At 55.6% G+C, this 14087-nt stretch overlaps 3 protein-coding genes across 3 annotated transcripts; all 3 read right to left on the bottom strand.

Annotated features, from left to right (window-relative positions):
* Positions 1 to 1985: 1985 nt before the first annotated feature.
* Positions 1986 to 3559, bottom strand: B0T23DRAFT_95169 (glycosyl hydrolase family 61-domain-containing protein). Its single transcript, XM_062842038.1, has 2 exons — positions 3075 to 3559; positions 1986 to 3006 (listed from the first exon to the last, which is right to left on the bottom strand). The coding sequence occupies exons 1-2, from the start codon at positions 3373 to 3375 to the stop codon at positions 2258 to 2260; spliced, it is 1050 nt and encodes a 349-aa protein (XP_062696121.1). The 5' UTR covers positions 3376 to 3559; the 3' UTR covers positions 1986 to 2257.
* A 562-nt stretch (positions 3560 to 4121) lies between these two features.
* Positions 4122 to 4733, bottom strand: B0T23DRAFT_310279 (S-adenosyl-L-methionine-dependent methyltransferase; the record flags this gene model as incomplete). The annotated part of the gene is made up of 1 exon (XM_062834578.1): positions 4122 to 4733. One exon carries the CDS (start codon positions 4731 to 4733, stop codon positions 4122 to 4124), a length of 612 nt encoding a protein of 203 aa, XP_062696120.1.
* Positions 4734 to 5424: 691 nt separating this feature from the next.
* Positions 5425 to 12717, bottom strand: B0T23DRAFT_309516 (ketoacyl-synt-domain-containing protein; the record flags this gene model as incomplete). Its single annotated transcript, XM_062834524.1, has 3 exons — positions 5425 to 6297; positions 6368 to 12486; positions 12561 to 12717. 3 exons carry the CDS (start codon positions 12715 to 12717, stop codon positions 5425 to 5427), a joined length of 7149 nt encoding a protein of 2382 aa, XP_062696119.1.
* Between the last annotated feature and the right edge of the window lie 1370 nt (positions 12718 to 14087).

The following is a 14087-nucleotide window of genomic DNA, read 5'->3' as shown; positions in this document are numbered from 1 at the left end:
CACTTTCTGTTCCTGGGTGGGTGCCCGGTTGTGGTCGTGAGGGTGTGTGCAGTCGTACATTGTGACTTCCATTTTGTGAGACTGCAGTGGACTCTCGTCGGCACTTTCTCCATTCTTTTGTCCGTCCCTCCTGCCTGTCAAGTCCGCTGCTGTGGAATGGAAAGCGATACAGTGGGAATGAAAATCACCGGTGTGGTGTGGTGGGGGGTCCGCGGGGGCCGGGGGGTTTCGTCAACAGTTCCACTGTGCTGTACCGGTACGCAGTACATACGCTAGAGGTAAGTATGTAATGTAAAAAGAAACGAAGGATCCACACATGGTCGTGCGGGGGAGAAGAGGTGTCCACGAGCCCGGCACCCGGACCTCGTCCACCACGCACCACAAGGCCGGCCCGATTTCCAAGACAAGACACGGCTCGGCCCAGTCACTCGCTGCAAAGAAGAAGAAGAAGAAGAAGAAGATGAAGAGAGTCCATGCAGGTCTCAAATTTCCCATCCTAAACAGTCAGTTCGGTATATCTTCCAGAAACCCAGCAGTCAGCAATGCCTCTGATTTTCCGCACCCTTCACCAGGAAAGTCGACAAAACTTTCATATCATTGAAGTTACTCAACTACATATTGCAGGGAATCTCCTTTCGGAAGTCTGTTGGCCCAAAACGGGGCTTTTTGGGAGGGGTGAAATACTACAATCTGGGTTGCAAAGCACATTTGGCCTAGACACATATCTTGAAAAAGCAAAGAGGTGTCAGTCAGTGCAACTTCCGTAAAAGTGAAATTGTGGGGCAAATTCTCCAAGTTTCCGGGACTTCGACAGCGTTTCCCCCGGAGGAGACTGCCGAGGACCGGCGGCGATCTTTCCGTTTCGCTGTCGTCGGTCATGTCTGAGTCAACAGTGTCTCTCGAAGTTGTCGAAGATCGATACATATCTAAACCACGTTCATTAAACATGTGCGCTCGGCAGGTCTCAGAACCATTTGAGCGAGGGCAACATCTCTCGCTCGATACATACATACATATCCGGCAACCATCGACCATCTCCCAAGCCAGCCAGCCACCCATCCATAAGCACTGTATGTTCGGTGGTGGTACATAGATATACGACTGGTTAGGTACCGACCGAGCCGAATGCGCCGCTCAACCACACAAACCGCTTTCGATATTCAGCTGGTTGGGCAGAACAGTCAGAGGTTATTGGAGTTGGAGTGCTTGGACCCAGCTGAGCGTGATCAATCATTGTCAAATGTGATGATCCAGACTTTGAACAAACTCACAGACATTCGTTTGTCCTTTCAGCGTTGCATTCTCTGCCGCCCGTGTCCCCATACACTACCTCCCCTGCCGCTCCCAACAAGCCATGTTGCCGTGCTGAGAAACGTGGCGCCGAGAAGACGAGACAAGAGAAGAAGTGATGGGCCGGGAAACAAAACGTGGCCCGTGCGGCTCCCAATATGTACCGGTCTGCACCCTGCAAGCAATTCGATAGCGTGAAACAAACAAGGGGACCATGGACGTCTGACCACCGTCTTATCTCTTTGATGAAGGACGCTATGAGTGAGGAGTGATCGGATTGTTGAAAGATGAGCTCTCGAATTGATAAAGATTGTCTAGGAATCAAAGGATTCTTGAGTGAGTTTCATGTTCAAGTTGTCACATCTTCGCGGTTGGTTGCGTTTGGTGATCAATCTCTGAGCTGGTTGGAGGCCTGAAGAGAAAAACGATGACGAAGGGAGCTAAGACATAATTGAAAAGGCAATGATTGTTTTGAGTTTCGGCCGAACATCGTTTTTATATTGTTCTTGAAATGGCTTGAACGGTTCCCGGGCGGAGGGATATTTGCTATGCTTCACTAACAGGAGATGTTGCATACAGCATACATTTCTGTTAAGGCCAGTCAAGGTCTGGGAAACACTCTTGACCGGATTCACAAAGGTGGCATTCAATCCAAACAAACAGCGAATTAAACAACCAAAACGTCGAAACAGCAGCTCGGGGACTCGGTACGTATGCCATATGTTCAATAGTGGTGTTTATATACTTGCTAAGATATATACAGTAGAAGTATGTCGTCAAAGTATGTGCAAGCGCTAATTCACCCCCCCAAAAATGCCAAATAATTCCCATCTGTTTTATCCGAATTATCAGGACCCTTTTTCATCCCGACAACTCAGGCTGAAGTGACCACACTTGGCACTTCGCTGTCACCACCACCACCACCATTCTTTCTTCAACCGCAGAACCTCAGACCAACTTCACCCATTTAAGGGAGGCACTGGCTGTACCAATCGTTCGAGAACTTGCAAGTGCCCGAAGCGCAAGTGGTAGGGCCAGTCCAGCCCTTACCACCGCACTGTCCATAAAGGGCAGCAGCACGAACAGCCGAGTTACCGCCGTTGGTAGGCTGGGGGGTGCTAGCCTTGGTAGTGGAAGCAGGCTTGGAACCACCGCACTTTGTACTATGAGCAGCGCCGGTACCCGAGCCACTGCCGTTGGTAGGCTTAGGGGCGCTAGCCGAGGTAGGCTTGGGGGTGCTAGCCGTGGTAGCAGGAGCAGGGCTGGAACCACCAGAGCCACCAGCGGGGCAAGTGAACAGCGCGGGGCCGGGGATCTGGTACGGCTTGCCGCCGTTGTCGGTCTTGCCGCTGCCGCCGTAGATGTTGATGAGGATACCCGGGTCGGAGGCCGAGTAGGCACCGGGGAAGCTGACGGTGTTGGAAGGCGAGGCATTGCCGCCGCCGGTGACGTTGATCTGGGCGCAGCCAATGTAGAACTGCGCGCCGGCTTGCGAGCCGGCGTTGTGCAGCGCAATGAGCTCGGCACGCATGAGGTACTGGCCCGGAGCGATACAGGTCGGCATGTTGAAGTAGGACCAGCCGTCGTTGGCGATCAGGTCATCGACGGCCCACTTGCCATTGCTGAGGCCGGCTTCGGCGACCTTGAACCACTTGAGCCCGGAGGTGCCGGTGGTGGCGGCGTTGTCGACCTTAGCGAGGTAGACGATGATGGGACCTGGAAGAAAAACACGTTAGCGGACCGTCAAAAGCCATATGCAGAAAAAGATATAGGTGGAAGCTTACCCTTGTGAGAAGCAGCAATCGGGTTGTCAGCGTCGTTGGGGCCAGCAGCACCGCCAATCTCGTGTCCCCACCAGTGTCCAACCTTGGCACCAGCCGGAACAGTAAGGACGTTGCTATCTTTCATCGTAACAGCGTTGCAGATAATGTCAGAGGACATAACATCGGTGACGGGGTTGTTGTTGGCAGGAGCACGGATGCCCTTGAGCTGGCCCTGATCGGCACCGTTGACGGACACCTTCTGGAAGATGGTGTGGGCGCTGGCCGAGGCCACGAGGGCCGCGAGGATGCTTCCGGTCTTCATGTTGGACTGTTGTTAAAGAGTGACTATGGGTAGGGCGTTGTTAAGGAGTGACTAAGGTAGGGCGTTGTGCTGGTTGGTTGGTGTCACAATGGAATGAAAATTCGAGAAGGTGACGGGAATTGGCAGCACTTATACTCGTCTACCATCCGCCGTCCTCGACGTCTTTGAGATTCTAGGCCTTCGGTATACTGTCGCCCCTTTTTCCTTGATATCTCGGATGGCAGTACCGCCTCCCTGTATGATTGGCTGAGCTCCTAGGCCATCCTGGTTTTTGAAACTTCTCGAACGCGATGCGAAATTCCAGTCCATGAACGTGGGATGCCATCGTGTCGTTGGTTGCGCATAAAGCTGGAAAGGATGTCTCCCTCATGGTACCTAGCGCTCTTCCCCGGATTTTCCAGCCTAACTTGAAGCCAAGCCATTGTTTCAAGACCCCAGCGTGGTCCTGCGAAATCTCGCTAGATGCTAGAATACGATCGGTCCGCTTTCCGACTTTCCGAATCCCCAGTCTCGCATCCCTTCTAGCCCGGATCGGAACTCTTGGCAGATCGGAGTTCTGCCAACGGTCTTCCGAGATTTCCTTTTTCGGGTCTATAATCAAGGTGAAAGGGGGCATGCACGAACCCAAACCTCGTGGGCGGCTCCGGGAAGACCGAGCGCATCGGCCGAGATTGCTGTGCTACCCTGTGACAGGTCGGTGGTGCATGTAGCCAAATTCAATATACTACTGCCGATGCCATCTCCATCTACACGTTGGGTTTCGGACGTAGGAGGTAGCAATAGTGATAGATATCTGGATCAGTCGCCCTCGCCTTGGCGGTTGGAATGTTGGCGATGACCTCGACATCAAACGGCAGCTGCGGATTGTCATACCGGAAGGCCGAGTAGCTCACCGAGATCCAGACACCGTCATCGGCCAGACTCTGGTGAATTCCTTGGGCCATAGCCAAAACCGCATCGTCGCCTGCGCAAGAGATAGCATCAGCTGTGCTCTTGTCGACGACAAGGTGGTATCTCTGGGAAGATATCTCGGGAACAGAAGCGAGATTTGTAGCATCAGCAGTGATGTATTGCATCGTCACATCGCCAAACGCCGTCATCTCGAGGTGCCGGCCTCTTTCTATCGCCAAAGGCTCATAGTCCACATTGGTAATGTTAACAAAACCACGCGTCCGGAGCTGGACTTGCAAGTCACTCGTGCCAAAACCCAGATGCAGGATTCTGGCATCAGAACCGGGCAACTTGTTGAGGAAAGCCTCAAGAAGGGGCATAAACGTAGACGACGGGATCAGCCATTCAAAGGCCGTCTCCGACTCGAAACGTTGGTGCCAGTAGCTCTGCTTGTCAAAGTCGGGCATTGGGGGTGTTGATCCGAGGCCAGCTTCTGAAGTGGTGTCCTGACTTGAAGTTCCTGTTCTTGTCCCCGCTGTCTGGACTCGAAACATGAAACATCTCAGTTTTTGGGATGAACTCCTCCTGTCTTGAGCGTCTTTTTGGTGGCAGCAGTTGGCCAAGACAAGACCAAAGCTCAAGGTGACAGCTGATCACAGCTGGCGAAGCAAAAGCTGTTGGGTGTGCCAGCCGCACAGTGGGTCTACAAATCGCCGCAACTGCCAATCGGCACACGCTCAGTCTCGGTTGCCCTTCGTTTGCTCTTTACCTATTTTGCTCCTTGACATCACCCTGCAATTTAAACGTCAAACCAACAAGATTGTTGGCACTGGTTATTTCAAATATCTTTCCATTGAAGACAACGAACTTGATGACAATCGATCTAGATCTATACAAATGCAACGCTGAACACAGAGTACGAGAGACGAAAGCGCACATCGAAACCAACAGCGACCAAAAGCATCGCGGTCTAGAAAGGAAAAGAGACAAATCATCATGACTATGACCACCAACATTCATCACTCCTCCCAAGTGTCAAACCATGATCTTTGAACGCCATACAAAAGGAATGGAGAACAAAAAAGAATAAAAAACGGGAAAATGTAGCAATCTGAACCATCCAACTCCCAACCATATATTCAATCACGCGACCACCCCTCAAGCATCCTGAGCCTCCATCATCTTCTTCGTAATCAGCTCCGACAACAAGGTCAGCGTAGCCGCCGCCGACAACAGTGTCAAGTAGGGCACATCCACTTTGAAAGCCTGGAAGATCCACGCCCTAAACTCGGCAGCCAACATGCTGTCCACACCCACCTCGCTGATCGGCTTGGTCAGGTTCAGCTTGTCCTCGGGAATCAGCACCAAGTTGGAGAACTTCTTGGAGATCATCTTGAGGACGGCGTCCTCGACTGAGGCGCCCGTGGCAATGGCCTCGGCGACCTCGGCGGGCATACCGCTCGCTGCGTTGCTGCTGGCCGCATCCGTGGACTCGTCGAGCGCGGCAGACAGGAGAGAAGCGCGCGGGTCACCGAGCACGGGGGAGGTGCCCTCGAAGCCCTTGGCGCGCAGCTCCTTGAGGCCAAGAGGCTCGAGACCGGTGAGGACGTGGGCGCGGGCGAGCTCGTCGTAGCTACCGGGGACAGCGGTGGGGGTGGCCAGGGAGGCGTCGATGATTTGCAGCATTTCGTCTTCGTTGATGGCTTGGATACCCTTGCGGAGGAGCATGGCTTCGATCTCGGGGTTCTCGTGCAGGTAGCCGACTTCGGAAATCATGCCCAGACCGATGGACGTAGCAGGCAAACCGAGGGAGTGGCGGTGGCGGGCGAAGACGTCGAGGAAGTAGTTGGCCGAGCAGTAGTTGGACTCGGTGGCGGTGCCGACGCTGCCAGAGATGGAAGAAGTCATGAGGAAGAAGTCGAGCTCAGAGTCGCGGCCGCGGATGGCGTTGTGCAGGTTCCACGAGCCGACGATCTTGGGCTTGAGGCCGGTGAGCCAGTAGTCGCGGGGCATGGTGGTGAAGAGAGCTTCCTGTTTAGGGGGAGTTATCGGTCAGTATTTGCTTCATCATCATCATCGGAAAAGGAAAAGTGAAACTCACATCAAGACCCATAGCAGCCTGAATAACACCGCCAATCGGCCCATCGATACCATTGACAGCCAACTCAACATCCTCCATGTTGATAACATCACCACGAACCACCGTCACCTGCGCTCCAGCAAGCTCAAGATCCTCGACCAAGCGACGAGCAGGAGCCCTGTCCGTACCGCTACGGCCCATGAACACAAACTTGCGAGCACCACGAGCAAGCATCCACTTGGACATGGACCGACCGAGACCACCGAGGCAGCCAACAAGGAGGTAGCTCTTCTCCGGGCTGAGGACGGTGTCATACTTGAGCGGAAGAGTGGGGACAAGTGAGGCCTCGTTCTCGAGGGAGACCACGACTGAGCCAGAGTGGCCCTTGGCCGCCAGCGCACGGAAGGCGTCGCGGACCTCGGAGACGTCAAAGACCTTGGGAGAGGAGGCAAGGTTGAGCTCGCCCTGGCGGTAGAGCGCGATGCTGTCAGCCAAGAGCTGGGACCGGATCTTCTGTCCAGCAGCGGTCTTGAGAGACAGGATGTTGGCAATGTCAAAGGTCGTGACTGTGACGCTCTTGCGGAAGAGGGTCGATTCGGTAGCAATGGCTTCAGCGAGGCTAGACTTGCCAACATGTACAAGACGTCCACAGTCGGCGAAGATGCTGCCAATGCTGGAGATAGGGGCAGCATCGTTGGCAAAGTTGAGGACGACATCGACACCGCGGCCTTCAGTGGCCTTGAGCAGCTTGGAAACGAGAGCCTTGTCGCCCTTGGTGAAGACGCGCTCGGAGGGCAGGTTGGTGCTCTCACCAACGGCGAACACTTCGGCACCGGCGAGTTGAGCGACGCGGATGGCGGCCTGATCAGCGGCGATGTCGCTTCCAGTGATGACGAGAACGGCCTCGCCGACTTGGACGTGAGCACGGTTGTTGACGGCATAGATGGCGGTGCTGAGCTGGAGAGGAACGCTAGACAGGGTCGTGAAGTCCTCGTTGTCGGCCAGCTTCTGGCAAGCCCAGGCTGGGACACTTTCGGTAGTGGCAAAGTAACCGGGTGCCATGACGACGACACGATCACCGACAGCGAGGTTCTCAACACCGGCGCCGACATTGTTAACAACAGCGGTGTACTGCGAAGTACAGAAGGAGCCGCTGGTGTTGTCGCCGTCGCCGTTGATGGCTTGGAGATCCTTGGTGTTCAAGCCCACAGCCTTGACGGAGACCTCAACGTAGCCATCAGCCAGCTGGACATCCTTGGCTTCCTCACGGCGGAAAAAGATGGAGTCAATCTGGCCGACCATGTCGGTACCAAGGCGGAAGGGTCTGGCATCCTTAAGCGGCAAAGCAAGCTTCTCAGCGCCCTGCTTCTCACGGAACACCCTGTTGAGAGTCTCCTCAGGGACAAAGCGGCTGACATGGAGCAGCCCAGCGTTCTGGACAAACTCGTAGTCAGGATCCGCCTCGATAAGAGCCTGCTGAAGAACCTCAACAACGTGCTTAGCCGACCTCTCAACAGGGGTACCCTCATGGTCAACATCAACCACAAAGAAGCGGAGCGATGGCTGCTCAAGCATCAGCGCACGGGAGAGACCATAAACAACGGCATGCTCGGGCGAAGCAGACTGGAAGAGACGGCCGCCGGTGACCCAGACAAGGTTGGTGCAGTTGTCAGTCAAAGTCTTGATGTGCTTCATCTCGTCCTCCGTGACACGCGAGAGAACGGGGTTCTCGAGCTCGATGGTGGAAATGACGCGGGTGTGTGCTGCGATGATGTCGGCGGTGACGCTCTCAAGCGGGATCCGCTTGGCCTCGAGACCGGTGATCTTCTTAGCCTGGGCGGCGATGGCGCTGTTGAGGACGTGGTCGGCATTGCGCTCGACGATGAGGACCTGCTTGGAGAGAGTCTTTTGCTGCTTGGCGGTGATCTCCTGGGGGGTTTGGGCGAGGATCGTGCCGGAGGGGGCTTGGAGGGTGGTGAAGCCGAGAGTTTGGAGCTTGTCAGCATTGGCAGGGGAACCGTTAACGATGATGGAACCGTTCTCGTCAACGAGCTCCTTAGCGGCTTCGAGGTCCTGGGCCTTGGAGCCGAGGATAACGACGTCAAAGACTTGAGTGGCGGTGGAGGTCTTGCCTTCGTTGGTAAGGTCCTCAAAGGTGAGGGTGCCATCCTCGGAGTAAGAGCCGCTGACCAGAGTCTTGCACTTCTTGAAGTCAGTCTCGAGACGGAGGGTGTCAACCAGGAACTCGTTTAAGTTGACATCGAGGTTTAAGATGCGAAGTCTGGGGTGCTTGTGGATCAACAGATCAAGAGCAGCTCCCAAGCGAACAGTAGCATCATCAACCTTGCTCTCAGACTTGGCAGCATACTGCTCAATGTACTGCGAGAACTCCTCCGCATCATCAGCTCCAAGCCTAGTCACATCCGGTTTCCAGACAACGCGAAGCATGGGGTGACGCTCATCACCCGCCTCCTGCTGGATACCGCTCTGGTAGGAAACCTGTCGGCACCGGTTGATTTGGAGGAAGACCCGTCCCTCGTCATCGAACAGCTCGCCATCAACACGGATGGTACCAAAACCGACCGCCTCAGAGGTGGCATTGACCTTGAGCTCCTTTTGCCCACCAACCGGAGCGCGGAGGTGCATTTCCTCGATGTGAACAGGCACCTTAGCGCGCAACTCGCGGACAACGCCAGAGGTGCTAGCAATGATACCCGCCTGGAAGAGGGCATCGATCGTGATCGGGTGGATGAGGTACTCCGACTCGGTCGAAGGGCCGCTGCCACCGCCCTGGCGGAGCTCCGTCTTGGCCAGCGTGTGCGGGTTCTCCTTCTTGCGGGGGTTCTGAATCTCGGTAAGGGATTGGAACTGGCCCTGGAAGTTGAGCCCGCCCTTGGCGAACTTGCCGTACCACGTGCGCGGCGCCTGGGGCTCCATGGTGGATGGCACGATGGGCAGGTTAATTTTCAGCGGAGCTGGCGCGGAGTCGATCTTGACGAGGCCGTTGGCGTGCGTGGTGGCTGTGCCGTTAGTGTAGGAGCTGATGTTGAACTGGTACCAGCCTGCGTCGGTGGCGCCGCCGGGGAGCTGGGCGGGGTAGAGCGTGGTGAACAGCTCGACACCGGCGTCGGTCTCTTCGCTGCCGAGAGTCAGGGCCTTGGTGATGTTGACGTTGCGCAGGCTGAGCGCAGGCTCTTGCTCCTTGGTCACGTCGGCGACCTGGCACATGGCTTCAACCGCCATGGCGAGGTAGCCAGCGGCCGGGAAGACAGTGGTGGTGTCGAGCTTGTGGCCCTCCATCCAGGGGATGTCCTTGGCCTTGACGACGTTCCTCCAATTGGTCGAGATGCCATTGCCGCCGTGGACTTGAGAGCCGAGCAGATCGTGACGGGGATACTTGCGGTTGCGCCACTCGACGCTGACACGGGACTCGTTGAAGACGGTGCCGCTGTAGTCCCAGGTGTAGTTGGGCAGGTCGAGTAGCATCTTCTCCTGAGTCTTCACGTTCTTGCGCGCCTTGGGGCTGTTGAAGGCCGAGTCGACGTAGTTGACGCCCTTGAAGGAGACGTCGTGCCCGTGCAGGAAGAGGTCACCGACCAGGTTAAGGATGGTGGTGATGGAGTTCTTGCCGCGCGAGAGGGCGGAGCCGTAGTGTACCTTGGTCTCGCTGATGTTGAGCTTGGTACGGGTCTGCTTGATGGGAAGCTCGAGAGCGGAGTGGGGCCCGAGTTCAACGAGGTGCGAGGCGGTGTCCTTGATGAGACGCTCGACGACGTTGGCGAACAAGACGGGCGACTCCAGGTTGGCGCGCCAGTAGGCAGGGCCAACGGCATGGTTCACGACGGCATCGGTGACGGAGGAAATGAAGCGGACTCCGTTGCTGGTGGTGGGGAAGTCGTCGCCGTCGAGAGCCTCGGTGAGGAGGTCCTCGTACTCTTGGCCAATGACAGCCATGTGGTGAGAATGGTAGGCCTTGCCATCGGTCTTGAGGACTCTGGCGAATGTGCCGGCCTGGTCGAACTGGGCACGGAGAGTCTCGATGCCCTCGGTGTCACCGGAGATGGTGACACTCTCGGGGGAGTTGACGCAAGCAACACGGATCTTGCCAACGAGGCCAAGCTCGCTGATCTTCTTGTTGGCGTCCTCAGCGCCGAGACCGGCAGCCATCATGGCACCGACCATGGTGCTCTTGGTAACACAGTGGCCACGGTAGTAAGCGATAATGATGGACTGCTCGGGAGTGAGGTAGCCAGCGGTGTATGCAGCGGCAATTTCTCCGGAAGAGTGGCCGATGACACTCTCGGGCTTGATGCCCCAAGAAGCGAGCAGCTGGACCAGGGCGACCTGGACAGCAGTGCAGACAGGCTGAGAGCGCGAGGCATGGTTGATCATGCTGGTCTTGGCCGGCTCGAGAATGGCACCCTGAAGAGTCCAGGTAGGAGCATGTGGGAGCATCTGCAAAGCAGCATCGAGCCTTTGGATGGTGCGGCGGAAGCTGGGGAACTCCTTCATCAATTCTTTGCCCATCTCTGGCCACTGAGCACCCTGGCCGGTGAAGACAAAAGCCAAGGGAAGCTTGGAATAGGTCTTTCCCTGAAGAGCAACGCGGAGGTTCTCGGGCTTGAGGTCATCCTTGAGAGTGTCCTGGCCGCTGAGAATGTAGCCACGAGTGCTGAGGTGAGTGCGCTTGACACCGAGGGTATAAGCCAGGTCGGCGATGTTGACATTCTCGAAGTCAATCGCAGCCGCGATATCAGTGACTCTGCGCTCGAGAGCAGCGGTGTTGGAACCGGAGAATGGGAGGAACAAAGTCGAGCGGGCGAGAGAAGCCGGCAGGGAGCCGCGGTTGTATCCAACCGGGACGTGCATCTGGGGGGCCTCGAGAATGGCGTGGGCATTGGCACCACCATATCCGAAGGAGTTGACACCAGCACGGCGGAAGAGCCTGCCGGCGTTGTGAGGAAGGTTCTTAGGCCATGGGGTCGTTTCGGTAACGATTTGAACGTTCCACTCATCGGTCTTGATTTTGGGGTTGATGTTCTTGACGCCATACGTGGGAGGGATCTCGCCCTTCTCGAGGGCCATGGCGACCTTGATGATACTGGAAAGACCGGAAGCAGCCTCGGAGTGACCGAGGTTACTCTTGACGGAGCCGATCAAGAGGGGAGCACCCTGGGGCTTCTTGAACACGCGGGATACGGCCTCGACTTCGATCGGGTCACCGACGGCGGTACCAGTACCGTGGCACTCAATGTAGTCGGTCTCGTTGAAGCCAAGCCCGGCTTGAGCATAAGCCTTGCGAATAACGGCTTCCTGACCATCAGCACTGGGCAGGGTGATACCGTTGGTCTTGCCGTTGGAGTTGATGGCAGTACCACGGATGACGGAGCGGATTGGGTCTCCGTCACGGATGGCATCGCTGAGCCTCTTGACGAGAATAGCGCCGATACCATCAGCTCTGCCGTAACCATCGGCAGACGAGTCGAAGGTGTGGCAAGTGGAGGTCTTGGACAGGACACCAGCCTTCATAGTGGCGAGTTGCTGCTCGGGAGACTGGATAAGGTTGGCACCAGCCACGATGGCAGAGTCGCACTCTCCAGCAATCAAGGCGGTAACGGCTGCATGCAAGCAGTAAAGCGAGGAAGAGCAAGCAGTATCGATGACGAAGCTGGGCCCCTTCATGTTGAACACATGGCTGATTCTGTTGGCCAAGATGGTGGTACCCAAACCAGTCGCCGAGTAGCGATGGGTGTACTCCGAATCCTTGAGCTGCATAGTGATGAAATCCGTCACGAAGTTGCCGACATAGCAACCAATGTTGGCATCGGAGACCTGATCCAGCGTGAAGCCGGCGTTCTCGAACGTCTCAAAGACCACCTCGAGTAGCTTGCGCTGCTGGGGATCCATGTACGTGGCCTCGAGATTGTTGATGCCGAAGAAGGAGTTCTCGAACCCGCGGATGTCGTCCTCGATGAAGTAGCCACCCTCCATGTTGAGCGAGCCGGGCCGGTCCGAGTTGGGGTGGTAGAAGCCATCGATGTTGAAGCGCGACGGCGGGAAGCGGCTCTGGGCGGTGCGCCCGGCTTTGAGGAGCTCCCAAAGCTTGGAGCTGGAGTGGCTTCCACCGGGCAAACGACATCCTAGCAAGCGGGTGTTAGCTTTGATCCGGGGAAAGTGGAATGCTGTCACGAGTGTGGCTAGTGGTCGGACTTACCCATTCCAATGATAGCGATGGGCTCTTGAGGGTCCACGGCGCGCCCATTGTTGAGTCCGTTGAGGCCAGCGACGAAGCCATCGCCAGCGGCACTGGCACTAGTCGGGGTGGAAGAACCCGACGAGTAGTCGGAGTCGAGAGTGCTGTGAGGGGCCATCTTGAAAGATTTGGTGAGTGGAGATGTGTCCTGTCAACGGATTGCGAAGAGATGGGAGTCTGAATGCTTTGAGGAGGAAGCACGAGTGTGTTGTTGGTGTGATAATGGTGATGCTGTGGAAGGTAAGTTGTGCTTTGATGGTGACGATCATCATCTTTCTTATACACTGTCTTTTCCTCGTTCGTGGTCAAAGACAATCATCGTGTCATCATCACCATCACCGGCTTACTTGCGTACGGAGGACTGCGATTCACACAAGTTCCATCCATAATGGCCTCTTTCTTCGATTGTCTTCCTGAATGAAGACGCCGAAGGCATTCACGTGATGACAACTTGCACAAGTTCCTAAACCAAGTCGTTAGAGCTGTCCTGTTACAAAGGGGAGGTTCATCGCCGTGTATGGAGTAGCATGGAGTACGGACATTATCTTACCGCGTGGTGATGGGAACACCAATATCCGTCTCGGTTCCGTTTAACGTTCTCATCACTGCCTTGTTTACTTGTTCTCCCTGTTGGGAGCATATCCGCCTTCGCTTCCCCCACGCTGTGAGTGAGCCGCAAGGTGCTAGTGGGGATGGATATGGAAACATGGAGATAGTCCCTTTGCCGTTGGTGCATTTGACTATCTTGCTGAAGATCTTTGCATGCCTACCAGAAACGTCAGCTATCATGTTCGACATTGCCCCCGGAATGCTGTACGGAACGTGTTTCGGTAAGCTTAAAGCTATGATCATAAGGACTGGACAGAAGAGCGGTGTCTAGGCTCCCTTCCAGGTGGCAATCAGAGGAAGGCTACACCGGCTCTGAGTTTGGGCGTTGTAATTGTCCCGAATGAAGTCCTTGGAAGAAAACCACAGCTCTCTAACCTACTTACCCCAAGCATAGCATCCTTCATCGCCAGGTTTCCATGGCGATGTTTTTTCATGGGCACGGACTGCATTCTACGATAAACATGACGAGCGGCTGTTCCCTCGGCACATGGGCCGGTAGTGTGCTACGGGAGCTGCACCCCGTGGGTATCATTGACCGTGCAGTTTTGAGATCGGAGATAAAGTCAAGGTTGCATTCATTGTCTTACTTGCACAGGCCACCGTCTCCAGAACTTGCTGCACCGAATTGGGACGGGATATCGCTCTTGTCTCGGAGGGTGTCTGCCAGTTTCATCATACCCATCTACGTTTCATCCCATCAGAATGAACAAAACCACAAAGATTGTGTCTCGTTCTCTTCAAGGCCAGGACATTACCAAAGATACCCCTCAGCCCTACAAGAGCCGATCACAAGCGGCGGCCGTCAAAGGGACAGTGCATCATCAGACTATACTGGACAAGTAATACTCGTGGTTCGGTCAAAGGGGATCTTGTGCGTAT

This window comes from Neurospora hispaniola, assembly GCF_033458365.1.
Source record: "Neurospora hispaniola strain FGSC 10403 chromosome Unknown B0T23scaffold_2, whole genome shotgun sequence".
NCBI classification, from domain to species: domain Eukaryota; kingdom Fungi; phylum Ascomycota; class Sordariomycetes; order Sordariales; family Sordariaceae; genus Neurospora; species Neurospora hispaniola.
Note: the sequence above shows the minus strand (reverse complement) of the source record. Positions and strands in the feature narration are given on the sequence as shown.